Below are 24,993 nucleotides of genomic sequence, written 5' to 3'. Positions count from 1 at the left end.
GGGCATCTTCTTAATAAGCCACCTTGGACTTGGAAGCCTACCAAGACCGATCTCCTGCCCTCTGCTGTCTGTAATATTAGAAAATGTAAAGGTTGTTTGTGTGTTAAAGGCCCCTTTCAAAGGAAAATGCTCGGACTTGGGAGGCAGGCCCAGCTGGTTCATTATTTATTTTTATTTACATAGTGAATTCTCTGGCATTTGTACCACCAGCAGCGGTTCCTGCTGGAACCACTCAGGCCAGCCAAGATTTCCAAAACAGAGTTCTATTGTGGAAACAAGCACCAGAGACTTGGTACGCTAGATGGGTTTCCGTGACAGGCTGCAGAGGGGCCAGGGCACAAGCTGGGGTGTACTGTTTCCACCTCAAAGCCTCGAAGTTGGGCCTGAACACCTCTCTGCAACAGCCCCAAAGCTGGACCCTTCTGGAACCAAACATCCCCAAGTGACATTCGGTAGCCTCCCCCTCTTTGCTGCACTCAGACATGGCCCCTTGTCAGTGGCTTTGCACGGAGGGCGAGGCCCTGTGGCCATGTCCTCCCTGGAGCCATCCAGAATGATCTCAGTCCTGGGTGACAGGTGAACAAATTTGGAGCAGGTCTTGGTCAACTCTGTGGTTCACTCATCCCAGAATGTGTCAAGGGCAAGGGGCCCCACCTGGGCATTGTCAGCAGTTCCTTGTCTGCTCTAAGCATCACCAAGAAGTGCTGGGGATGATGGGTTCACTGCTTTCCCAGGGAGAGCTGCTCTTGGAGTGTGGTCAATTGGCCTTTGAGGCGGGGAGCGGGGGAAGGGGGAAGGTTGTGCAGGTGGAAGCCGGGCCTTCAGGGAGCCCCATGCACCCAGCACTGTTTGTGCACGTGCAGCAGCTTTAGGGCTCTGGCAGAGCCCTCTCTCCCGGCCATACTGAAGGCCTCACCTTTTTCAGGTGTTAACCAGTGAGGTTGGGGAAGATGTGAACATCCAGCAGCTCCTGTCCTCGCCTGGGACGTGGAGGGGTCGGGCTCAACAAATTCTCGTCTTGCAGAGCAAGGTGAGTGAGTCATCAGACTTCTCCTGGCCCTGAACGTTAGGTTTTAAATGCCCCAGAAAGACCCACGCTGACCCACATTAGAGACACAGAACCCAAAAAAGGCCTTTAGGTTCTGCAGAGCACACTCGCAGGGCTGTTGTTTTACATTCTCCCCAACCAGCCTGGTTTTCATTTGTTATGAAGTGAACGAGCATTTATATAACACTACATACCAGGCACTGGCGCTCAACAAATGCCAGAGCCTTTGATTTATTTTACTCCAGGCAGATTTTTTTTCCCTAGTTCATGTAAATTTGCGTGACTGTTGTACTTGTAGGCTTTTTCCAGTTTTGTCCAGATGCCTGTAGGCTTTTGAAGGTTTTAATTACCACCCCCGCAAAAAAAAACTTAGCCTGTCTCCCTCTTTACGCTCTAAATATTTTGGAGCATCTCTAGAGGCTAGGAACAGGGGCTCCACAGCCAGACTGCTTGGCTTCAAATCCCAGCCCACCACCCACCAACTGTGTGGCCTTGGGCAAGTTGCTTCGCCTCTCTGTGCCTCAGTTTCCTCCTCTGTGTACTGTGGATAATGACAGTGCCTACCCCACAGGGTTGTTGGGAGGACTGAATGAGTACAGATGTGTAAATTGCTTACCACAGTGCCTGGCATGCAGGAGACACCATCCGAAGGTTAGCTGTACCAAGAAACCAAGAGTCACACAAATAGGTGTGTCGTTTCCACTATTTGCCAAGTGCATCGCCTTCATCCCCAGGTTCCCAGGCGGCTTGTACCCTCAGGGTCTCCTGTGGGATCCCTGAAGCCAACATGAAGGGGGAGAGGTCTCTGAAAAACCGTGGTTAACGACCAGTGTGTGGCCTTGTGGTTCAAGAGACCTGAGTTTGAGTCTGGCCTCAGTCACTGGTCTATAAGTTTGGTGTCTTTGGGCAAATCTCTTCATCTCTCTGTGCTGCAGTCTCCTCACCTGTAAAATGGAAATAATAATGCCTTCCTTGTAGGGTTGTTGTGGGTTAAGTGAAATATCGTTTGGGAAGTGCCCAGCACAGTGCCTGGCCATAATAAACACTCAACACATTAGTTATTATTGTTAGTGTTGTTAAGCTGTGTAAACAAACGGTTAAAAGTAATAGTACTGTGTTCTTTAACGTTTAGATGGAATTACCACACAGTGCCACACGAGGGCACTGAAATGTGCTTTCAAAGCCATACTGAGGCCCTTTACCAGGGATCCTAGTGAATTTTGCCCCTGGCTCAGGTTTACCCAACTTTGTTCCATCATTTATGTTGTGTTGACATGGAAATCAGGGTTAGAAGGACCCTAGGAGTTATCCACTTTAAACCCAGTGTGATAAAGCCATCGTTCTGTCGATGACATTCACCTCCCCTGTGCTGAGGGCTTCACCCAGGCCATTTTGGGGTTTCTTGAAGTTGCCTAATCCTAAAAATCACCTGTAGCACTTGTTTAAAATGCAGATCCCCGAGTTCTTCCCCTGGAGCTCTGACTTGTTGGTATGGAGTGGGCCCCAAGATTTGTCATCCCAAGAAGCATCTTGGGGATTCCCAGGCTCAGACAAGTTCAGGGTACTAAATTCTCATAACAACATTATGCAGCGTGTACTCACAGGCCTCTTCACAGATGAGGGACCTGAGATTCAGAGAAGTTAAGTAATCTGTGCACAGTCACACAGCCAGCGAGGCTTTGAGCTGGTCTCCCCGCTTCCAAACCCTGCCCGCCCTCTGCAGCATCTCCTCCAAGTGGCCAGGAGCCCGCAGCCTCCCGAGGAGCCCGCCCAGGCTTGGGTGGCCTGTCTGTTAGCTCTTCCTGGTACTGAGACCTGCTATCCTTTCCCTCCCAAGTTCCTGGGGCTACACATCTGCTTCTTGGCCTCAGAGATAGGGTGATTTTTCTCATTTACTTTGAAGTTTCTCTTTTCCAAGCTAAACCTCCCTAGTGTCTCCCCCTGTTTCGCTCAGGATGCCACCGCAGATCCCTGCCATCCCTCCCCCACCCCAGTCCCTCTCCTCGGGACCTCCACGTCCACCTGGAACCGTGTTGTCGCCTGTCTAGTGGGGTCTCCTGTCACATCACAGGGCGGCCCCCCTGAGGGTCGAGTCTGACTTGCAGGCCTGTTGTGGAACCACCCTCAGGTTCGAGAGCTTGAGAAACAGCTGGGACAGACTCGGAGCCGGTCGGTAGAAACAGCCAGTGACGACTTGTCTGTCTATCCCGATCCAAGGAAGCTGTCGGCACAGGAGAAAAATCTGCTGAGGATCCGCAACCTGGAGAGGGAAAAACAGGAAAGCTGGGAGGTAACGTGTGCCTGGAAGGAGGTCAGGGGCGCCTGGGGCCAGGAGACCACGACCACCCCTGTGAGGACTTGGAGGCTCTGGGGTTTGGGGTCACCTCTGTGCATGTTCCTCACGTCCTATCCATCCCCCTTGAGCTGCCTGACTGGTTCCTCACCCAGAGCCCATTTCTTGAACGTCGGGTGGCCCCATTCTGGCTGTTTTGGAGATGCTGGACCTGAAACTAGCTCTTGGTGGAATGAGGCACTTCAGTTTGAACCCCAGGCTTGGCACTGTCCACCGAAGCATGGCTTTTCTCTTTTTGCCTCTCAGGCAGGGATTGAGGGTCCTCGGGACGACACACCCAGCGTTGGCCAGTGGGTTTCCTCTCGTGTCCGAGTCTGGCCCCTGTGTTCTCAGGCTGTCATCCATCTGGGTCACGTCCATCATGTGCTTGGGCTGACTGATACCCCGGGAGGCCGAGGCTGGGAGTCAGGGGCCCGGCTCCACTGACTTGCTCTGTGACCTCAACAAGTCCCCTCCCAGCTCTGGCCTCACCAGCGAGGGAGAGCGAGGGCTCAGCCGTGGGCCGAGTCCCACTCAGCCCTGCTGCCCGTGACCGCGCCCTCTGGTTACAGAAACTTGCAGCGGAGCGGGATGCCCTCCAGAGAGAGCTCGAAGAGCTGAGAAAGAAGTTTGAGGGCGTGAGGTCCCGGAACAAGGTGCTGTCGAGCGAAGTGAAGACCCTCAGGAGTCAGATGGGGACCCTCGTGGAGAAGGGCCGGCATGACGACGAGCTCATCGACGCCCTCATGGTACAGCCACCTCTGGGACCCCTGCCCCACCCAGAGACCTGTGACCCAGCCCCAGCCCCTCCGGAGCCCTCCCTCGCCCCAAAATGCCACCTGCATAACCCAGGAGCTCATTGCCTCCACTGGGCCCATCCCCAAAGCTTGGCCGCAAGTACGGGAGCAGCTCAGAGGCTGCCCAAGGGCCAGTACAGGTCGTGTTGTGTGAGGTTGATGCCGGGCACAAGCCACTGCACCTGTGGACCCCAAAGGAGAAAGAAGAGGATGAGGGGGCAGCAGATGGGATTACACCCTGGGATATTTCTCATGGAGGAACGGAAGGGACAACTGAGGGGGGCGCTGGTGCATATCCTTGTCTGTGTGACAGCATACAGCACCCCCGTTTCTGGGCACGTGGGGTGTGGTTTATAATGGTTAGTCACCAAGATAACCCTTAGGGACACATAATCCCATTTCACGGATGGGGAAACCAAAGCTCTAATTGGCTAGGTAAGTCATCCAAGGCCACACAACTGAATTCAAACCAGATTTATCTGATTGTAAAACCTCCTTTGATTAACAAAGCCGCACTGCTTTCCTGACCCTAACCTGGCCTTTTCTCTCTGGGGCCTGAGCCACCCCAGGGTTTTGGCCTCTGAATTCCAAGTTGTGCCCACAGGCCCCTGGGGTGGTCATGACTGGCTTGACAGTGGTGCAAAGGGGAACTGACACTGGCTTAGGCATGCCTTGGTCCATAATAATTCACCAGGCAGGGTGGTGGGCAGGGCACAGAAGACCTGGAATCTGGGCCCCCTCTGTTCATACCTCACTGTGTGATTCTAGGCTAGTTGCATCCCCTCTCTGAGCCTCAGGTCCCAGTTTTTATTTTATTTTTATAAATTTATTTATTTTATTTATTTTTTTTTGGCTGCGTTGGCACTTTGTTGCTGTGCGCGGGCTTTCTTTAGTTGAGGCGAGTGGGGGCTACTCTTCATTGCAGTGCGCGGGCTTCTCATTGCGGTGCCTTCTCTTGTTGCGGAGCACGGGCTCTAGGCACACGGGCTTCAGTAGTTGTGGCACGTGGGCTCAGTAGTTGTAGCTTGCAGGCTCAGTAGTTGTGGCACACGGGCTTAGTTGCTCCGCAGCATGTGGGATCTTCCCGGACCAGGGCTCGAATCCGTGTCCCCTGCGTTGGCAGGCGGATTCTTAACCACTGCACCACCAGGGAAGCCTCAGCTCCCAGTTTTTAAATAAGGTGTGGGCTGGATGTCCATTGAGGCCCCTGGGGCCACTATTCTTTGTCACTGAAGGTGCATGGTGAGAGCTGCAAACAAGCCCTAGCCCTGCCATTCACCAGCAGTGTGTCCTGGGCTCTCTGGGCCTCCATTTCCTCCACAATGAGGTGAAGACAACGCCCTCACCTGTTCCAGGTCGCCAATATGGTCCTTCCCAGCCCCCCAGGCAGGAAGCCTCCACCCCAGAGGTCTCCTTGGGAGCATCTCCAGGGATGGGGCCTCCATCAGGTGCTGAAGGATCCGTGGTGAGGGGTCCAGGTACTGCCTTCAAAGGTGGTCTTCCAGCACAGTGGGATAGGGCTTCTTTTTACCCACTGGCTGAGGGGCCACCGTCTGAGCTGTTTTCTGTTGTCCCGAGAGCCCCGTGGATGTCCTTCTTAGCCCCGATCTCAGGGAGAAAGAAGCTGAGGACAGGAAAGCCTGGTTGAACCCCCCCCGAGGACAGGCAAGGTGTTCCTCCTGCTTCTCAGGGAAACACTAGCGTCCCACTGTTAGGTTCCCGAGGGAGCAGGGAAGGGGTGGGAGGAGGCGGTCTTCTCTCGTGTCCTTCTTTACCCAGGGCCGTGGCTGACCCTCGCCCACCCTCCCACTTGGCCCCGCAGGACCAGCTGAAGCAGCTACAGGAGATTCTGGGCAGCCTGAGCCTGCAGGAGGAGAAGACGCGAGTGTCCCGGCACCACCTGGACCAGCAGCTCAACAATGAGGCCCAGCAGAGCAGCAGCCTCGTGGCCCAGCTGCGGGCCACGGTGGCTGAGCGGGAGGCCAAGGTGCGGCAGCTGGAGGTGGAGATCGGGCAACTCAGTATGCAGGTGAGTAGGGCGCTGGCTCAGCCCAGCATCCATTCCCACGTCCTGGCAAGTCCATCCGGTATCCAGAGAAACCTCAGCCACCTCCACTTCTCCCCACCTGCCTTCACTTGGGCTGCGCCACATCCTACCTGGTCCCACTTTGGCTCCCTGCTTCCATCTGGCTCCCTGGCCCATTGTGCACACACCTTTCCTCTTGAAGGGACACACCAGATTGTCTCCCTGCTCCACATAAAACCTGTCTGTGGCTCCCCATCACCCTCCGCCTCACTCAAGCCTCAAGGGTTCGGGCTCCTGCCAGCTCACCCTCTCCCTCCCCAGCTGTGGCCTTCATCCTCATGGTCCAAGATGGTGGCCACAGTGCCAGCCTTTACATCCACATTCCAGGCAGTGGGATGGCAGAAGGGAAGCCACGCTCCTTCGTCCAGTTTGCAGGGCGCCATGTGACTAGCTCCTGCTGCCCTCCCTCCTGCAACTTCTCTTCACTCCCCACTTTCCACAACTCTGGCCATGTGGATACCATTTAGCTCCTCCATGGCCTTGCTTTCTCCCCACTCTGGGCCTGTGCACATGCCTGAAGCACAAACCTTCCCTTTCCTCCCCCTCAGTCTTTAGATCTTATTAGTCAAGAGCTCCTCCAGGAAGTTCCAGGGCTCCCATTCTGGGTTACGTGCCCCTCCTGGGCACTCTCCTAACTCCCTGTACATTCCCAAGCCAAACTTTGGTCACGCTGTGTGATCAATTTCCTGTTTTCTCCCCCAACCTCTCCTTGACGGGGAAAAGACCATGGTGCCTGGCCCAGGACTGTGCACACAGTAGTTGCTCAGTAAATGCTCGTCTAAGGAGTGAGCTCCTGAAGATATTTTGCCTTGGCAGAGGCGTGGAAGGAACAGCATCTTCACCTCACCGCTGTCCTGGCTCCAGGCACACAAAAGAAGGCTGATTCTCACCTCAGAGGCCACCGGACAGCTGGGGCCAAGCACTACCCACCAGACAAGCTGGCACACACTGCGAGTTTTCTCAGGATGGGCAGGGCTTGGGGGACATGCCAGGTTGTTTGGGGCTCACACCAACTGGCCCACCGTTGATGGCAGCCTGACCTCCTGCTGGGGGTCCTCCAGTGCTCCTCCTTCAGCCGGCCCCACCAGCCATCCGGAAGAGGGAGGGACGGGGGAAGGTCTGAGTGTCTCCAGCTGACAAAGGCCAGTGGCCTCAACTCACACCTGCCATTCATCCGTGTGGGTGGGGCTACCTAGAGAGGTGGGCCTGTCCCCATACTTCCCCCTGGGACCTGAATGTGGAACAGCTTCCTGGCCCGGTCACCCTCCTTTGGCCATGAAGCTCCCTTTCTGAAGAGAGGCATTATTAGCTGTCATTATAATGCAAGGGGCGCCTTCACCAAACAGGCCTCGCTTTGCACTCCTGAAAAGAAGCCTCTTTCATTTCCCCTGAAAGCCCCAAAATCAAGCCAAGGCCCCCTCCTGCCTTCTCCAGGCCTCTGAGCCAAAGCCCTGAGAATGGAACCCGCATCTGTTCCCTGCAGTATCTTCGGAATAAAGGAGTAGGCGAGGGGTCCAGTGGGCCCGAGGTCAACCCGGCCTCCGCCAAGTTCCCCGAGGACCCGGGCCTGACCAAGTCCCCGGCCTCAGCAGGCGATCACGCTGGCAGGCTTGGATCTTCTCGGTAAGACACAGTGGGATGGAGGGGTTGGAAAGTGAATATTAATTATTCAGAAGAAAGGATGGGAAGCCACGGGTGCAATTTTATGATGTCTGTGGTGTTGTCCTTCCAAAGTGGCGGGGGGGCTTCCGTCAGCCCTGCATCTGCGTGAAGGAGCCAGTTAGGTCCAGATACTATTACTTCAAGAGTGTTTGGTTGCGGCTCCCTGTAAAATCCTCTCCCAGCTGGCCTCGAATCTCACCTGCTTCTAGGATTCTCAAACACACCTGTGTTGGAGTGTTCGAGGCTCTGATGTCCCCTGCTCCTGTCTTGTTTTGAGCAAGCGAGAGTTCTGGAAAGGAGGGCAGCAAATCCACAGGGCTGCTGCAAGGGCCGGTGCTGGCCCCCTCCTCTGGCTCCCCGGTTCCCTGCGGGCCCCTGCTCCCCGCGCAGCTGGGCCCAGCCTGCCTGCCCGCCCGTGGTGATGTGCCCACTCCGCTTTTGCACAGCTCCGTGACCAGCCTGGGCCACACACTGGTGGAATCTGCTCTCACATGGCCTTCCCTGCACGGTCCTCACGGGCCCTCACCCAGGTAGGAGCCCAGGCCCCCCCAACCCGGGCCCTCACAGGCCTTCCCATGCTTGACTGCTCAGTCAGTATTGCCATCCCATTACCAGGATGGGAAGCCGAGGCCAGGCCAAGTCCAGGGACTCTTCCAAGGTTCCATAAGGACATGGAGGGTCAGGGAGGTCCAGTGCCTTATCCAAGGTGATAGGGCAAGCGGCTTCAGAACTACAGTCTTGGTCTAGTGTTCCTTCCTGCTACCACAGAGTTAACACGAGGAATCTTCCAGGGCCTGGAGCCCAGCACCTTCCCTTGCCTCCTCTTGCGCATTGAGAGTCCATCTCTAGGGGGAGAATTTCACGTCATATGGGTTCCCACTTTAAGCCATTGATATCCCCTCAGCTCTCTGGCCCCCTCTTGTTGATAGAATCAAGCCTTAGGGCTTCAATGGGCCCTTGTTCTTCCTGCCAGCTCACAGACAAAGGGTGGCTTTGTCCTGCCTCGGAGCCCCGTCCCGAGCCCTACCCACTGTCCACTGGAGCCATGCTCCTGCTGTCAGCTGCCGTTCCCACTCCTCGGGCAGGTCAGTTCAGGCTCCGGTCGAGCCTCTGAGGGGCCCTCGTCTCACGTTTGACTTGCTGTGTGGCGCCGGCAAATCGGTCCTCCTTGGGCTGCTATTCCCCAAGAAGTGCTTGGGATACTTCTGGCCTGCCGTTTGGTGGCCCAGGTACCCGTGGGCCAAGGCCACCCCTGCAGATGCCCCATCCAGCAGCCTGGGGTCACAAGGGCACTGGGAGAGAGGGGCCCAACTCTGAGCCTCAAGGGCCCCTGCCACACTCTCCTCACACCACAAGGAAAACAGACAGGCTCTGTCACTCTGACGTGGTTGTCACAGTAGTAGAGGCAAGAAGACGGACAAGATGCCCCCAAGGTCCCTTCCAGGCTTATGTGGCCATGACCTTTGCACTCCACAGGGATACAGGAGCCGATGTGCCCTGGGCTGCCCAGACTGCTGGTTCTTAAGCTTGTTTCTTCCACCACACACAAATATTTACTGAACCCGACCGTGTGCGGGCCCTGCCCTCATGGAACTTACAGTGCTCTCCCGTCAGTGACAGGACAGACGTTCACGGGGTGGGAGTGACCCCAGAGAGTGTGGGGTCACTGTCAGGGATGGCATGGCGGCTCTGACGGGGTGCCTGGGAGGCAGGCGGAGCGAGGGGATCAGCTCCTCCCCCAACACGTGAGATCACAGGGGTGACTGGTGTAGGGTTCCCCACTGCGCTGCACACACGAATCAGCTGAGGATCTGCCAGGTTACATGCAGGTTCTGATTCCGCAGGTCAGATCCTGCAGGAAATGGGATCCTGCAGTTCCAACAAGCTCCCAGGTGATGCCACAGTCGCTGGTTCAAAGACCACGCTGAGCGGCAGGGCCTTAGAGTATATATTTAGGGGCCAGAAAATGCAGGAGCCTGTACTCCTCAGAGCCCATCTCAACCAACCCCCGTTTACAGGGAGGACTGGGGCCCCGCCCTCCTATGATTCTGGAAGAGCAAGTCAGCATCACCAGGGTCTCCCTAGGAAGGGTGAGGGCAGAGCAGAAAGCAGCTTGGCACTCGCACATTGGCTCTGGGGGCTTGGGGTCGGGGACAGAGCTCACCTTGGGTCCCAACCCCAGCCAGCAGGTAAGGCCCAGTGGTGAGGAGGGAACCGGTGATGGGCTGAATCAGGGCTGGAGAAAACTGACCAAATTACAAAGCAAGTGTCCAGGGTCCAGGAAAGTGGACTGGGCTTGGGGCCATGCCAGGAGATACAAGAGGGCCAGGACAGGCTGACAGGGAGACAGAGGCTGGGCCTACCTGACACTGAGAAGGGCGGTCAGGTCCCAGGCCACACAGGTTCCCAGGGCACCCCCAGGTCCCCAAGAGCCAACTTCCATAGCAGCCAGACAAATTCCAGGCCCCTACAGGGATTGGATGGACAGAGGTGCTGATGAAACTATAGCCCTGCTGGGGTCTGGCTTTGGAGCCAGCTAAGTGAGGTCTAGAGACTTCAGCAGGGCCGGGAATAGTAAAGTGAGAAGAAGCCAGCGGAAGAGGCCAGGAGGCACTGGACTGGCTTCTTCTCTCTGGCTCCCTCTGAGGACCCCTGAATGTCTTTCCAGCCCCTCCCACCACCATAGGGATAAGCATCTCTTCAGGTAACCCTTAAATGACCTCTGCCCGCACCTTGGTCCCCAGGTTCTCGGACTCCCCAGAACAAAAAGCCTGGCAGACAGAGGTGACAGAGTTCAAAGCCCTGTGGCAGGCCGCTGAGGTGGAGCGTGACCGGCTCACCGAGTTTGTCACCGTTCTGCAGAAACGGTAACACCTGGTGCCAGGGATGCACTCTCACGGGCCTAGGTGGGCTGGGGGTGGGCAGCCTGCCCCAAGGGCATCCCTCTTGGACAGAGGCCAGGCCGCGTCCATGACTGGGTCCACCTCACTGGTGAGTCTGGCTCCCACAGTGTTGGCCCCGGGCATTCCCAGCCACATCTCACGTGACCCTCAAGTGCCCCTCAGTCTCGGGGCCCTGTTGTCATACTTGTGGTTTGCCCTGTCCTACGTGCCCCCAGTAGGACAGTTGCATGCAGGTGGCTGTGAGGTGGGCATCTCAAGGGAGGGACTCTCTGGAGTAGGTAAATGAGTCAGATCAACTCACCAATAATGAAGATCTAGGATGAACATGGCACTGTACTCGGTGTCACTGGCGGCTTTGGTGGGAAGAAGTCCCAGGCTAGACTGAGGTCTGGAATTACAAAGAGGAAGAGAGCCACTGATAGATGGGGAGCTGAGACTTCCCTGGTTGGGGGAGGAAAGTATGTGACCCAAGGCAGTGCACCAGGGGGTTTGGTTTCCTCCAAGGGGTTGTTGACAGATTTCTATTCAGATAAATCAGCGTTCCTCGCTCAAGTGACCCTTTTGGCAAGAACTGTAGGTGCCCAGGCCAACACATGGCCCAACCATGTGACCTCCGCACTGAGAAATATAAAGGACACCACTGAGTGTCTGCCTGAACAGGCCGTGTCACATGTCAGTCAGGGCTCTTTGGTGACAGACAAAAGAAACCAGTTCTGGCTAAGTTAAGGGAAAGGAGAGTGTGGGAAGGTGCTGGCCGACTCCAAGGTACTGCCCTCCGTTGCAGGGCAGAAGAGGAGCCCAAGAAGATCCAGGGACCTTGGTAGCAGGAACCCTTGAGTGGTCTCTCCTGGGCCACTGGGACGATGTAGGCCCAGTGGCTTTCAGTTCTTGTGCCAGTGGGTTCTAGGAGAGAAGGTCTAGCTGGCCTGGGTGGCTCATACGTCCAACCCTGGACACAGGCCAGGCACCCTGAGTGGAAGGACCGCCAGGTGCTGACATAATGGAGGAGGGGTGGGAATTCCCTGGCTGTCCAGTGGTTAAGGCTCCGCACTTCCACTGCAGGGGGTGTGGGTTCGATCCCTGGTCGGGGAACTAAGATCCTGCATGCCGTGCAGCGTGGCCAAAAAAAAAAAAAAAAATGAAATGGAGGAGGGGCATCTTGATAAAGGGAAAGGTGGAGTACAGTCACCAAAGGAGCTGGGGTGCTGGGATGGCCACTCCCTAAGCAGTGAGGAGTGATCAGCTTTGTTTTCTTTTCAGTAGAAAAGGGAGGGTATGAATTTCAGACATGCTCAAGCAAATGAGAAAAAGTAACATTAATTCTTTTTCTGTCATTGAAATATAATGGAGGGCTTCCCTCCATTATATTATATGGTGCAGTGGTTAAGAATCTGCCTGCTAATGCAGGGGACACGGGTTCGAGCCCTGGTCTGGGAAGCTCCCACATGCCGCGGAGCAACTAAGCCTGTGCACAACTACTGAGCCTGCATGCCACAACTACTGAAGCTTGTGTGCCTAGAGTCCATGCTCCGCAACAAGAGAAGCCACCGCAATGAGAAGCCCGGGCACCGCAACGAAGAGTAGCCCCCGCTCGTCGCAGCTAGAGAAAGCCCGTGCACAGCAACGAAGACCCAACATAGCCAAAAATTAAAAATAAATAAATAAATTTATTTTTTTTTAAATAAATAAATAAAATAAATTTAAAAATATATATATAATGGATAGTACAAGCCTCTAGCCTATCCAATGGAAGAAACATACCCAATTATGACTTTCTCTCCCAATTCCTTTGAGTTTCTTTCTCTTTTTAATTTATTTAATTTATTTATTTATTTATTTTGGCTGCGCTGGGTCTTCGCTGCGGTGCGGGGGCTTCTCCAGTTGCGGTGCAGGCTTAGTTGCGGTATGTAGGATCTTAGTTCCCTGACCAGGTATCGAACCCCGGCCCCCTGCATTGGGAGCGCAGAGTCTTAACCACTGGATCACCAGGGAAGTCCCTGCTTTGAGTTACACCTGAGTTTGGGGGCAGTGGATTTGTGCATCAAGGTGACTTGGTTATCTACTGCTGCACCATCCCAAACCCAGTGGCCTCAAACACGATGGTTTATTCTTTCTTACCATTCTGTGGGTGGCTTAGGTAATTCTGCTTCACATCATGCCACCTGGATCACTCACATGCCCCGTTCAGCCAGCTCAGCAGGGGCACCTCCATTCTCCTGTATGTGGCCTCTTTCTCCACGTGTGCCTCGTCTTCCAGGGCCTCTGGGATGAGGGTGGGGCAAGCAAGGCACCTAGGGCACAAAATTAAAGAGACACTCACTCTCAGAGTCATGCGTGTGTGATTCTCTCTCAGCTGATACCCTAGAGCTTTGGGGGAACTGAATTTTATTTAATTTTCATTAGTTTTTATTTGAATAGCTACATGTGGACATGAGGCTGCAGCCACTGTGTTGAACAGCACTACTCCATCATATTCTACCATATTTCATGGTGTGAATATGTTACCATTCATTTGGTCTTTCCCCTGTTGATGGACCTTTAGGTTATTTTAGTCTGTTGCTTTTGCAAATGAGTTTCAAGGAACACGTTTGAACAGGTTGTGTTAGTAGCTGTATACTATGCTGGCATACAGTTTTGTGTTGGTAGTTGTATTCTTTTCAAAACTGTTACCATTCTGTTCCTTCTTGACTCTTCACCAAGGTGGGAAGAACACTTCCTCCAACTCTGCACGTACATATCCAGGCTTCCACTCTGATTTGCATGTGTGTATGTACGTATGTAATCCTTTGCTTGGGTGAGATCTCTTGGGACAGTCCTGGCCTTCTAGCTGAGCCTTCAGTATCACAGAAGTCTGAAATGCCATACCTAACCACAAGAAGGACCTTAGCCCCAGCCTCAGTGAAATTAATCAGATCCTTTAGTGAAATAACCAAATAACAAGTTCTTCAAGGCCCATGAATTCATGACAGGCATATAGAGAATAATAATAATAATAATAACAAACAGAAAGCAATCACTAACTCCAGGAAAAGCAAGCAAATAAGAAAGAGAATGTAATCATGAGTATACTGCCTGTCTGAATAATCGTCCTAACGTAACCCCCTGTGGTAGACAGGATTTTGTCCTCCGTGCCCTTCACCCCACTCTTGTGCCTGTGAATACTTTATGTTATATGGTAAAAGAGACTCTGCAGATGTAATGATCGTTATGGCCCCTGAAATAGGAAGATTATCCTGGATTACCACGTGGGCCCAATCTAATCACTTGAGCCCTTAAAAGCAGAGAAATTTCTCCAGCCCGGACCAAAGAGATGCTTCAGAAGAAGTTAAAGTCAAAGCATGAAAAGGGTATCTGGCTGGCTTTGAAGATGGAGGGGGCCAAGTAGCCTCTAAAAGATGAAAGTCACCCAGCTAACAACCAGCAGGAAACAGGGATTTCAGTCCTTCAGTTGGAACTGAATCCTTCCAACAACTTGGACGAGCCTGGAAGCAGATTCTCCCCTAGAAACTCCAGGTAAGAGCCCAGGTCAGCCAACACCTTGATTTTGGCTTGTGAAACCTGGAGCAGAGAAACCAACAGAACCTGCTGAACTTCTGACTTACAGAACCATGGAGCGATAAATCTGTGTTGTTTTAAGCTAAGTTTGTGGTAATTTGTTACAGCAGCAATAGAAAACTAATACACCACCTAACATTAATTGAGCCCAAAAATGGTAATATAACTACATTGGGAGGTGGAGAGGCGATTCTGTTTGGCAAGGAGAGAGTACTAAAATAAAACTAAGTTCTCATGTTGCCTGACAGGAAGTCAAAAGATTATATTTAAGACTTAAAAAATAGCAGCCTAAGCATCTGTAGAAACAGCTAAAAGCGGTAGAAGTGGTTGCGTCTGGAGAGCAGAAATTGGGAGTGAGGAGGGGTGGGGAGAGGCTGTGTGTTTTTTTGTTTTTGTTTTTGTTTTTCATTTTAAGCCTTGGAGAGAACGATATGGTTTTAAATGCACATTCCTGTGTTACTGCAATAAAAATCAGGAAGAACAAGTCCCATGCCCGCTGGTGTTAGGTGGGCCCACCTCTCTGAGAGCCTGAGCAGGTGGGGTGCCAGGGACTATGGCAGCCCCTGCTCTCTCATCACCAGGGTGGAGGAGAGCAACAGCAAGCTTCTGGAGTCAGAGAGGAAGCTGCAGCAGGAGCGGCACCGCACCGTGGTGCTGGAGCAGCACCTGGAGAAGATGCGCCTGGAGCCTGGGAGGACGTCAGCTTCTCAGAGAGCAGCCCCCAGGAGCAAAACAGGTAGGGCTGAGGTGCGGCCGGCCCGGGGTCACATTGGGCCCACGGCGCTCTGGGGCTCCTGGTTCTGACTCGGGGGCCGGGGGGGAGAAGACACACAGCAGCAGGGGCAGGCAAAGCTCCCCGCTGACGGAGGGGCTGACCGCTGCTGCTGACTGGCTCCTCCCTCTTTCCTGAGCTCCTCACCTTTCAAGGGCAGGACCCTAAGGTTGCTTGTGTCACTTATGCTTTCATCCCATTGGCCAGATCCTAATCACATGACCACACCAGCTCCAGAGGACAGTTTAGTTGTCCTAAATCAAAAGGTTAGTTCTACTGCTCTAACACAGTGGTTCTTAAGGTACAGTCTCCAGACCAGAAGTGGCAGCATCTTGTGGGGCTGGGGAAGTGAGGGTGTGGGATGCCAGAACCAGAAGCCACTTCTGGGGAGGAAGAACCTTCAGTGTGAAGAGGAGGAGCTTGCCTCTCTCCAACATCCCCATCCCAACCCCTCCAGGCTCGGGAGTAGAGGTGTTGCCCCCCACTTCCCTGCCTCTCAACACCCCAGTACTGCCCCGCCCCCAGCCAAGGACACTCAGGTTTTTTCCCAGCGCAGAGATCAGAACGTTTCAGGAGGACATTCCAGAAGTAGGGCACAGAGCGGGAGTGGTGCCAGTCTCCCACCAGCAGGGCCAGGGCTCCAGGGGCCTTCCAGGAGCCGCTGAGTCCAGGCTGGGGAAGGTCCTGAGGGCTTAGCCCTGCTGGGCTTGCAGAAACAGGTCCCTTAGGAATGTAGTGTCTCCAGGCCATGGACCCACCTCCTGCCAAGTGGCCGGGCTCCCAACGAGGGACAGCTAAGCCACAGCAGGAAAAACCACTTTGGTCCTGCCTGGACAGGGAAGGGCAACTGCCTGGGGAGAAAGTGACCACGTGGCTTCTGTCCATGCTGGCCTGTGACATGGGAAGAGCACCGCCCCTCTTGGGGGCATAGCACACCCCTCCACCTGTACAATAGGGAGCCTGATTGTGCAATGTGGTCCCTCATGGCAGTTCCTTGCCAGTGGGGAAGAGAACAATAAACCAGTAAAAGATGGTAGGTCAGATGGAGGTGGGTGCTGTGGCTTACAGGTGAGTAAGGGGACAGGAGGTACAGAGAGCAGCTGTCTTCCACGGGGCGGCCACCCTAACTGATGAGCTGATGTCTGAGCAGGGATGGTGGAAGCGGGTGAGGATGTGGCATAGATACCAGAGGGAAGAAGAAGTGCAAGGGCCCTGAGGTGGGCGCACGGCTTTGAGGCTTGGATGTAGTGAGACTGGATCATGGGGAGGGGAATATGTGGTGAGGTAGGGAAGTCACGAGGTGCTGAGGAGGTGGTCCCATCACACAGGCCTTGAGGGCCAAATGTGTATTCACTGTGGCCTCACAGAGGCAAGAACAGGTGAGGAAACCAGCTCAGAGAGGTTGATGGTTTACCTGGGGCCACACAGCAGGAAGTAAAAGCCAGGTCTGCTGATGCCAAGTGATTTTCCCTGCGCCATGCCACACCTGAGGGCCTGTTCAGCACAGAGGTTTTCTGATGCTGTGACAGTGCTCGAGTTCCCCACCAGGTGGGCTTTGATTTCTTTTTCTGAGCACTCTTTGTCCCCTGGCCCCAGCCACCGTGGATCCCCTGTGAGTGTGGATGGAGACTGGAGGTGGGGGACCCAGTGGTAAGAGGGCATCAGATGCAGTGACAGCCTAGACTCAGACTCAACCTGCAGGCCAGACCTCAGGCCCAGCTGCCTTCCAGAAACTTATAAAGTGCAAATATGGAGAGAGTAGTGAGAGGAACCACCTCGGTACAAAGCGGGCAGTCAGGGCCTGGAGGAAGGCAGCCCTTGTCCTGCACCTTGAAGGAGGTATAATGTTTCAACAAGTGGAGAAGCAGGAAGTGGACAGCTGGGGGTGGGAGAAGGACGTGTTAACACAGGGCCATGGCCTCATCACAGAAAGTGGCTGCTGCTGCCCCACAGGTGTGCCCACCTCTAACACCAGGCACAACCCAAAGGAGAGTGAGAGGAAGGACCCATCTTCCGCCCAGATCTCCAATGTGCCCGTGGAATCCCAGATGGAGGAGCTGACCACCAGGTGCTCCCTGCCCCATCTTCCTGAAAGGGTGGTGTTGCCTGGGTGGAGGTGTTTTGATAGGCAGAGGGATCACGTCCCTCCCCCTTTGACTTCTATTTGCCCAGAAGGCTGGTCCTGCTGGGTCCTGGGTTCTAGGCCTGCAATTCAGTAACTGGCCATCAGAGGGCAGAGAAACCCAGCCATAACCCTAAAGAGCCCATGGTCACAAGAGAAGTTTTATCAATTGTGGGTTACTGAACCCACTTTTCTAATTCAATTAAACATTTTAAGGTCAAATGCAGTGGTGGGAAAGGGAGAACCTCTATAAATTAGTACTCATGCCTGAGGCAGCCAACATTTGGGGGAACAACAGGGCACCAGGCCCAGTAGCTGTGGCTGGGCCCAGACAGGAATCCCACATGGTATTCCCCCAAGGGTCCCTGAGAGGAGGTCAGTGAGTACCCTGAGTCTGGAGAGCAGCCGAGCTGGCAGCCATCCCCAGGGCCCTCTACACGCATGCACACACACTCACGTGTGCCAGCTCAGCCGCGCTGAGCCCTCTTCTCTGTGTGGTCTAGGCTGGCCATCCAGCTGGAGGAGAACGAAATGCTGAAGGCTGCCCTAGGCAGTGCCCTCCAGGGAAAGGAGGAGGACTTCCAAATGTACCAGGAGACCCTGGGCCAGGTGAAAGGGGTCTTCCTGCAGGCCCTGCGGCAGCAGAAGGCGGACAAGCACTAGGATGGCGGCCCAGTGTCAGCCTGGCTGGACGGGGCAGCCTTAGGCCTTGAGAGGACGAGGCTCTATCTGAGGACTCCATCTGCTCCTGGAAGCCAACCTGGGGCAGCCAGCTGGGCCCCTTCTCCTAGAAGAGGCTCTCCAAGGGCGACAAGAGCCAACATCCCATGGCAGGAGGGCAAAGGAGAAGCCCTGGGCACGCTTAGTGATGGCAGGGGAGGAGGCCAGCAGCCCGTCGGCATCAGCAAGAGCTCTGGGATGAGAAGCCGGCTGTGAACGGACAGATGCAGTCCCTTGGGCAGGTGCTTATCCCAGAGCCTAGCGGGGGACCCTGCATGCCCACAGGGCTCCACATGTGCAGGAGAGCCCAGAGGGCTCCAGGCTGGGCGCATCCCCCGGGCCGCCCAGCCCCGCCCCACCTCCCTCACCAGCGCATCCCCACACCCCACTCCTACCTCCATTGCTCTATCTGTGGGCACCTCCCCCCTACAGACTTGGGGGCACCACGCTCCTAGCCACCTTGTCGGCCCACCCCTTAGGGTTCTTCCTTAGGTGCAGACCCTCAGGCTTGTAATAATAATGATGATTTTCATGATCACCACAGCTCCCAGTGAGTGGGCACCTACTGTGGAAACCTGACCCCATCTAGACCTCTAGCAACCCAGGGGGTTGTCACCCTGTTCTACTGATGGAGAAACTGAGGCTCACAGAAAGACACGGAGCTAATATTTAACGCTGGCCTGCCTGCCTGCAAAAGCCAGGGTCCTCCAGTGGATCCGATAACCCAGGGTGGGCATGCCTACCCACGGCTGGGCAGCTCTGTCCCCCTGCCAGCTGCTCCAAGAGGCACCTCTTTTTGCTTCCAAAAGGCTGCAGCTGGTGGGTGCTGGTGGCAGAGGGCAGAGGTGGGGCCGGCTTGGAGCTCTGGGCAGGGGGATTTTGAGGCAGTGGGTCCAGGTGAAGGCACAGTGTACCTGCCTCACCACAGCACAGGGGTGAACTGGGAGGGCTGCTGCAGGAGAGCCTCCAGGCCCCTCTGTGACTGCCGCAGTGTCACCCCCTCAACTGCAGTTACTGCCATGCGGAGGGGTGGCTCCCTGGAGGGTAGCCACACACCCCGACCCCAGACACCCTGGCCACGCCTGTGCCCACAGGGGCCCACGCAAAGACACAGATGCACACAAATACCTGGGCGCAGAAGCATGAATCGTATGTAGACACCCATGTGCCAGCAGACAGTGCTGACTCCACACGCACAGGCCCTGCCTGGTCACTTCCCTTCACATGGGATCAGAGAAAAACTTCCTTCACAGGAAAACTGAGGACCCTTTCATCCTGATGGCCTTCACTACACTTGCTGGGGGTCTCTAGACCTGTCACCCCATGCAGGGTCAGGGCTCCGAGTAGGGGGGCCAGCATGGAGTCCCTCCTCAGCCCCATCCCCGAGGAAGGGCTCAAGCAGACAGGGTCCCAGAAGCCCCAGGTAGCTTCCCCCATGGAGGGGGTTCACGGTATGTATGCCGCATATGTGAGTCACTGCACAAGTGACACAAGTGACCGGTCTTCACGAGCGGGAATGTGAGTCTACATCCACACACACACACACACATACACGTGTGTGTGAGGAGGAGCCAGCTTAGAGCAGGTCTGCTCCATTCCCCCAGCAGAATCCCTCTTCAGGACTCACTGAGTTAAAAGGTGCCAAGCGCTAGTGCAGCGGCTGGCACACAGTAAGCGCTCAATAAACGTCAGCCCACAGTATTACCTCTATTAGTTCCACAAATACTTGTCGAGCAATTACTCTGCCCTAGGCAAGGGGGTGCCAGGTGAGGCAGACTCAGTGCCCGAGCTCCCGGAAGCCCCAGATCAGTTGGGGAGACAGATTCCCAGGCCACCATCTACCGAGCCAGCTGGCCATCAAGCAGTCATCGAGTGCCAACTGCATACCAGCCTCTCCAGGCCTGTGAGGGGCCCAGAGGCGAATCTGACTTGCTGCTGCGGCCTTCAGGGAGCTGCTTGTCCGGTCAGAGAGGCGTGGGAAATAGAGGGCCGCGACGGGGCGGGATGGGTTGGGGGTATGCAGTGACAGAAAGCCGCATCTCAGAGCCTCCCACCTTTCCTGCTGGCTTCCGGGCTCAATGCCCAGGTCTGGGTGGGGTGAGGGCTGTCTTTCCAGTCTCCCTGAGGTGTGGGTGGGCAAGTGGGGGGAGGGGAAGGCCCAGGAGAAGAAAGGGTTGTCAGAAGGACCAAGGGCTGGGGCCCTGAAGGATCTAACTCAGGTGGGCCAGGCACGGAGCGCGGCAACCTGGTCTGTCCAGGTTGGTGCCTGCGGCCCCTCCTGAGCAGCACCGCCTGTCCCTGCAGCCCTGAGGAGGACCTCCCAGCCCTCAGGCAGGTGGGCAGCAGGTGGGCTGGACCTGCCTTTCACAGATGGGAACACTGAGGTCCCTACCCAGAGCCACAAGGTGGTGGCAGCGGGAGACAGGTGCCTGGAGAGTGGAGGAACAGCAAGCAATGAGGCCGGGGGTGGAGGCACCTCACGTGAGGACTCTCCCTGGCCGCAGCCCAGGCTGCAGGCCTGGGCGCTCAGGTTCCGACACTGACAGGTGAGACCCGGCTGAGCCATGGGTGTGGCTTGGCCACTGTCCCCTTGGGGGCCTTTGGGGCACCACAGCCGAATCGGACAAGGCTGCAGTCTGGCTCAGGCTGATTCAAGCCCCAAACATGTCCCCATGTCCCTGGGCCCTCCCCTGCTCTCAGGAGCCCAGGCCAGGGTGGCCTGCAGCAAGAGGGCTCCTCTGGGCCCTCACATCCGGTGGCCAGAACTAGCCTCCCCATCCCCTCCTCCAGCGAGCTCACGGCCACCCCACAAGGAAGTCTCTGCCCACGCACCCCCTCTCCTGCACACATGCTGTTATCTCCTGTAGTCCCTGAGCCTTACACACACACACACACACACACATGCCATAAACAACATACCACACACACACACTTTCCCCGACTTTTTACTTTGAGCAACAACAAGAAACAAATGAAAAGGACTTTGAGACTTGAGAGAATTGGCCCCCTCCCCGTCTTTCCCAGTAGCCGTTGCTGGTCTTAGCCCAGTCACTTCCTGCCCCTCGTTTTGTGGGCACCAGGCGCCCTCCCCTCACCACCCCTCACTCGGGGGAAGCTGGCCTCAGGCTGTCCAGCCCCAGGTCCAAGGAGCCTCCCTAGCCCTCTACCCGCCTGCCATCCCCACAAGCCAAGCTCTCTACAGACCCCACTGCACGCGGCCTGCCTGGTGGACCTCTCCTCCTGCTGTGTGTGAGTGCTGCCTGTCTTGGCCTCTGGAGTGAGGGGTCTCAGCCTCTCTTTATGAGCAGTTCAGTGAGCCAGGCCCTGGCCACGGAGTGAGCCGTCGAATCCCCCCAAGGGCCCAGTGAGGTCAGGGCCGGCAGTGTGCCCATTTACAGATGAGTATCTGAGGCTCAGAGAAGTGGGTCGCCAGCAAGGCGGAGCTCAGGCTCAGGTCAGCTGGCTGCACCTGTGCTCTTAACGGTGAAGCCAGACCACCACGTCTGCCTCCCAGAGCCATTCTCTTAGAGCCTCACGAGGGCACCAGCTGGATGGCCGGCTCAGGCTGGTCTCAGCCAGCACCAGGTGTGGGTGAGCTGGGTTCTTGCCCCTGCAGGGCAATCAACTCCAGAAGCTCATGCGGCTGACCCAGTGACTTAATCTAACCCACTCCTGTTCATCAGTTTCCTCTTCTATCAACTGGGGAAAATGGTAACAACCACTTCCCTAGAGGTTGTGGTGACATTAAAAAGAGTTAATCCAGGTACAGCCTTAGAACTATGATTAACTTATTTCTCCTCTAACAACCATTGACTCTACCTCAGGACTCTACTCAGGTGCCCCACCTCCTCCAGGAAGCCCTCCGTAATGCCCACAGTCTGGCTCAGGCACACCCCCTCCCCGACGCTGGCCTCCTCTAGCACCCAGGATCCATGACTGCAGCCCGCACGCAGCCCCTCCAGTGCAGTAATCACTGTTCATGCTTCTCAGAGTCAGGGACCCGCCGTGCAGGCCTCCGTGTCACTCTGTGGGGAGTGCGTGCTGAGAGGAAGCTCAGCGCCTCCAGGTATTGTGGGAAGGTAAGGCACTCTCCCTCCCAGGCCTTGCTCAGGCCCTGGAAGTGCCCCTGCTGAGGGTCGGGGTAGGAGAACACTTCTTCCTCCTCTAGTCTCCACTGAGCCTATGACTGGGCTCAGAGGGTCAGCACGGGCTCCAGGACCTGTCCTGTGACTCATTATAGTCACACAGCTCCTTCTACCCCCCAGACCCCAGACCCTGCCCCCCATGCACATACATAAACAGGCCCTCACAGACTCTGAGATCCTCATCCCAAAGGACCCCAGAGTGGCTGGATCCCTGGGTGGCATTGGCCTTGGGGAGGTTGTGAGGGACCCTGGCACACTGCCCACCATGGAGCTCCGAGGTCCTGCATCCAACCATGCATCCGTCCAACCAGTTGGGCTCTGAGGCCACAGTGGGGTGGCCTTCAGGATACCCCTCTGCATCAGGTAGGCTGGGCTGAGGCCTCGGCTGCCCCTTCCCAGAGTGAGGGCCCTGTCCCCCCACTCCTCTCCCCCAGAGGAGTCCTGGTTGCTTAGGAACATTGCCGTCTGCCTCCACCCTGCCGTGGAGAGGATGCCAGCCACTCCAAGGACCCACTCAAGTGACCCTGCCAGCTCCCCTCAACCTGGTCAGCTCCCTATGGGACAGGGCTCGGGTATAGGGCCCACATGTCTCTTGCCAGTTACAATTCCACTAGGCAAGTCAGTCCTCCCCCAGGCACTGATGCCTGGCCAGGCAGGACTCTCTGCATGATGAAATGGACCAGGGCAGGGGGCTAGGTGGGTGTGCCGTGGGACAGCCGTTGGGAATTCACATGTAAAGGTGTACGCTGGAATTCATGGAGCTGCACATGAAAGTGTGTGCATGGTATGAGTGTGTGTGTCTGCATGGCGGGGGCAGAGCTCACAAGCCTGGAGAGGCCAGCGGGGGCCACCTGGAAGGCTTCCTGGAAGAGGAGAGTCCTGGCCAGCAGTGAGAAGGAGACACAAGCTCTACGGACCAGGGGAGGCAGGTCGAAGTGAGGTCCAGGTGTCCCTGTCTGAGCCTATGCCAATGGCCACCCCTTCTGCCCCTCCCCAATCCTCCCTGCAGCTCCCTGTGGCCAGCAGCTCTGCAGCACTCAGCTCTGCTCCACTTCGCTCAGCTCCGCTCCAGGAAGGCCACCTCCTCCCTGCCCTCCTCCTCCCCCACCCCTCCTGCTGTCACCACTCACCGTTCACAGCCTCGAGGGGGTGGGGACCCCAGGGCTGGACACACCACACCAGGGCCCCAGAGCCCAGCTGGTCGGACGGTCGCACGGTCGGACGCAGGACCCCAGAGCCCCGAGGTGGGCAGTGTGCCAGGGTCCCTCACAGCTTCCTCAAGGTCAGTGCCAGCCAGGGATGTAGCCACTACGGGGTCCTTGAGACCTGTAGAGCCCACCCCAGGCCCCTTATCGCAAACCTCAGGCCCCAAAGTGGGCTTTACTACAGGTGTACCTCAGGCGGGCAGGTCAGTGGGCAGGGGGCACTCCTCTGTCCACAGGCTGGCCCAGGTCTGGGGGTCTATCAGGAGAGGTCCCAGGCTGGGGGCCAGCCCTGGCCTTGCTCACAGAGGCCTCACAGGGGACACCCGGCACCGGCCATGGGGAGCTAAAATTGGAAAGTGGCGAGTGGGAGGCAGCTGACAAAGCTATTTCGCAGGCTCTTTGCCGTGCTCCGGTTTCAAGCTTCTGCTCCCTTAACCCGATCCTCAGGGCCTCCCTACCCCCACCCGGCCCGTGGGAAGGTGCCTCAGCCCTCAGGCCAGCGGTGTAGAAGTCAGGTCCGGCAGGCCACTGGTAGGGGCAGGGGCAGCGGACGGTCTTCTCCGATCAGAGACTGCAGGGGGGCTCACTGAGAACACTCAATCCTGTCCCTGGACAGGTCCCTGCCCCTCTCTGGTCCATGAGCCCTCCATCTGTGTAATGGGGAGAATGCGACTGTGGCGGCCCAGGAGAGCTGGTTTCGCAATTGGTGAGGGAGATTTAGAGGATCTGGGGCAGGAGAGAGGGCCATGCCAGCCATCTCTTGCTCAGCCCAGCCTGAAAAGATGCCTAGACATGTTCTCCCCTTCAGTGTGGGCCCTGAGTCTGTCACCCATGCGGCCCTCGGGAAGGCCACGGGTCAGGCCGGAGCAGGATAGAGAGGGCACAGGTGCTAGCTTAGGTCCCAGGGATGACCCAGAAGGACTCCCGGGGATGAGCTAGGCCCTGGCAGGAGGGAGTGGCCAGGCTCACCCTGAACCCAATACTGGTCAACACCTTGGGTAGCGGCCAGCACACTCCCTGGTGTCTGCCTGGCCCAGCCTAGCCCCACACCCACTACCCCAGGGCACCTCTTCAAATAGCACAGCCTCCAGCCAGCATCCAGGGCCTGAATACACAGAGCACTGAGAGAGTGGGCAGGTGTGGCCACGGACACAGGCAGGAACCAGGGACGTAGCAGGCTGGGGCTCAGGGGCTGGTTGGGGTAATGGGGGTCAATGAGAAGCTATAGGCTGAATGAGAGGGATGGAGGTTTGGTGTTGGGGTAGGACCTGGGGAGGTCATGGGAAGTAAAGGCAGCTCAGGAGGGTATGGAATCAGAGAAAGGGGCCCGGAGGAGGGGGGGTTTTGCCAGGAGTTGAGAGAGACTTACTGAGGGGAGTGGGAACCCTGGGGGCCAGAAATATGATTGAGGTGATGCAGAGGGAGTTTCTCCACAAGAAAGTCATCTGAGACCTTGGAGGAGCAGTTTGAGCAGAGGGTGGGGACCGGTCCACCTGAAAGGTATGGAGGAGTGAATAAAGGTGAAGAAGGCAGGCTGAGAGTGAAGACCATGCTTTCAAGAGCCTTCAGTGGGAAGGGCGGGAGCGAGAGTAGCAGCTAGGATGGGGCACCAAATGGCAGGGGGCCTGGGAGGAGTGGGAGATGGG

The 24,993-nt window shown here is 56.2% G+C and overlaps 2 protein-coding genes and 1 long non-coding RNA gene across 5 annotated transcripts in view; 2 read left to right on the top strand and 1 right to left on the bottom strand.

Annotated features, from left to right (window-relative positions):
* CCDC13 (coiled-coil domain containing 13) overlaps positions 1-18,083 on the top strand; it is a 29,404-nt gene extending 11,321 nt beyond the window's left edge. Inside the window, exons 6-15 of the mRNA XM_007193455.2 lie at positions 926-1,030; positions 3,177-3,338; positions 3,953-4,129; positions 6,000-6,206; positions 7,747-7,886; positions 8,372-8,455; positions 10,670-10,792; positions 14,965-15,119; positions 17,109-17,223; positions 17,781-18,083. Coding sequence (XP_007193517.2) covers positions 926-1,030; positions 3,177-3,338; positions 3,953-4,129; positions 6,000-6,206; positions 7,747-7,886; positions 8,372-8,455; positions 10,670-10,792; positions 14,965-15,119; positions 17,109-17,223; positions 17,781-17,940 — 1,428 coding nt within the window. The 3' untranslated portion in view covers positions 17,941-18,083. The remainder of the gene's footprint in view (positions 1-925; positions 1,031-3,176; positions 3,339-3,952; positions 4,130-5,999; positions 6,207-7,746; positions 7,887-8,371; positions 8,456-10,669; positions 10,793-14,964; positions 15,120-17,108; positions 17,224-17,780) is intronic.
* LOC102998499 (uncharacterized) overlaps positions 196-24,993 on the bottom strand; it is a 27,380-nt gene continuing 2,582 nt past the window's right edge. The window contains exons 2-6 of one of the 2 annotated variants that reach the window (XR_452084.2): positions 12,947-13,119; positions 11,130-11,216; positions 10,289-10,392; positions 3,071-3,308; positions 196-1,992 (exon numbers count right to left, since the gene is read on the bottom strand). This is a non-coding gene — a long non-coding RNA (uncharacterized LOC102998499). The remainder of the gene's footprint in view (positions 1,993-3,070; positions 3,309-10,288; positions 10,393-11,129; positions 11,217-12,946; positions 13,120-24,993) is intronic. The other variant, XR_452083.2, reaches the window with a different exon arrangement.
* Positions 23,200-24,993, top strand: part of HHATL (hedgehog acyltransferase like) — a 9,466-nt gene continuing 7,672 nt past the window's right edge. Inside the window, exon 1 of one of the 2 annotated variants that reach the window (XM_007193458.3) lies at positions 23,200-23,424. The gene's annotated coding sequence lies outside the window, so the exon portion shown is untranslated. Of the gene's footprint in view, positions 23,425-24,730; positions 24,848-24,993 lie in introns of those variants that run through there. The other variant, XM_007193457.3, reaches the window with a different exon arrangement.

Source organism: Balaenoptera acutorostrata, chromosome 10 (assembly GCF_949987535.1).
Source record: "Balaenoptera acutorostrata chromosome 10, mBalAcu1.1, whole genome shotgun sequence".
Taxonomy (NCBI): Eukaryota; Metazoa; Chordata; class Mammalia; order Artiodactyla; family Balaenopteridae; genus Balaenoptera; species Balaenoptera acutorostrata.
The sequence above is the reverse complement of the archived record's forward strand: the minus strand, read 5'-3'. Positions and strand labels throughout refer to the sequence as shown.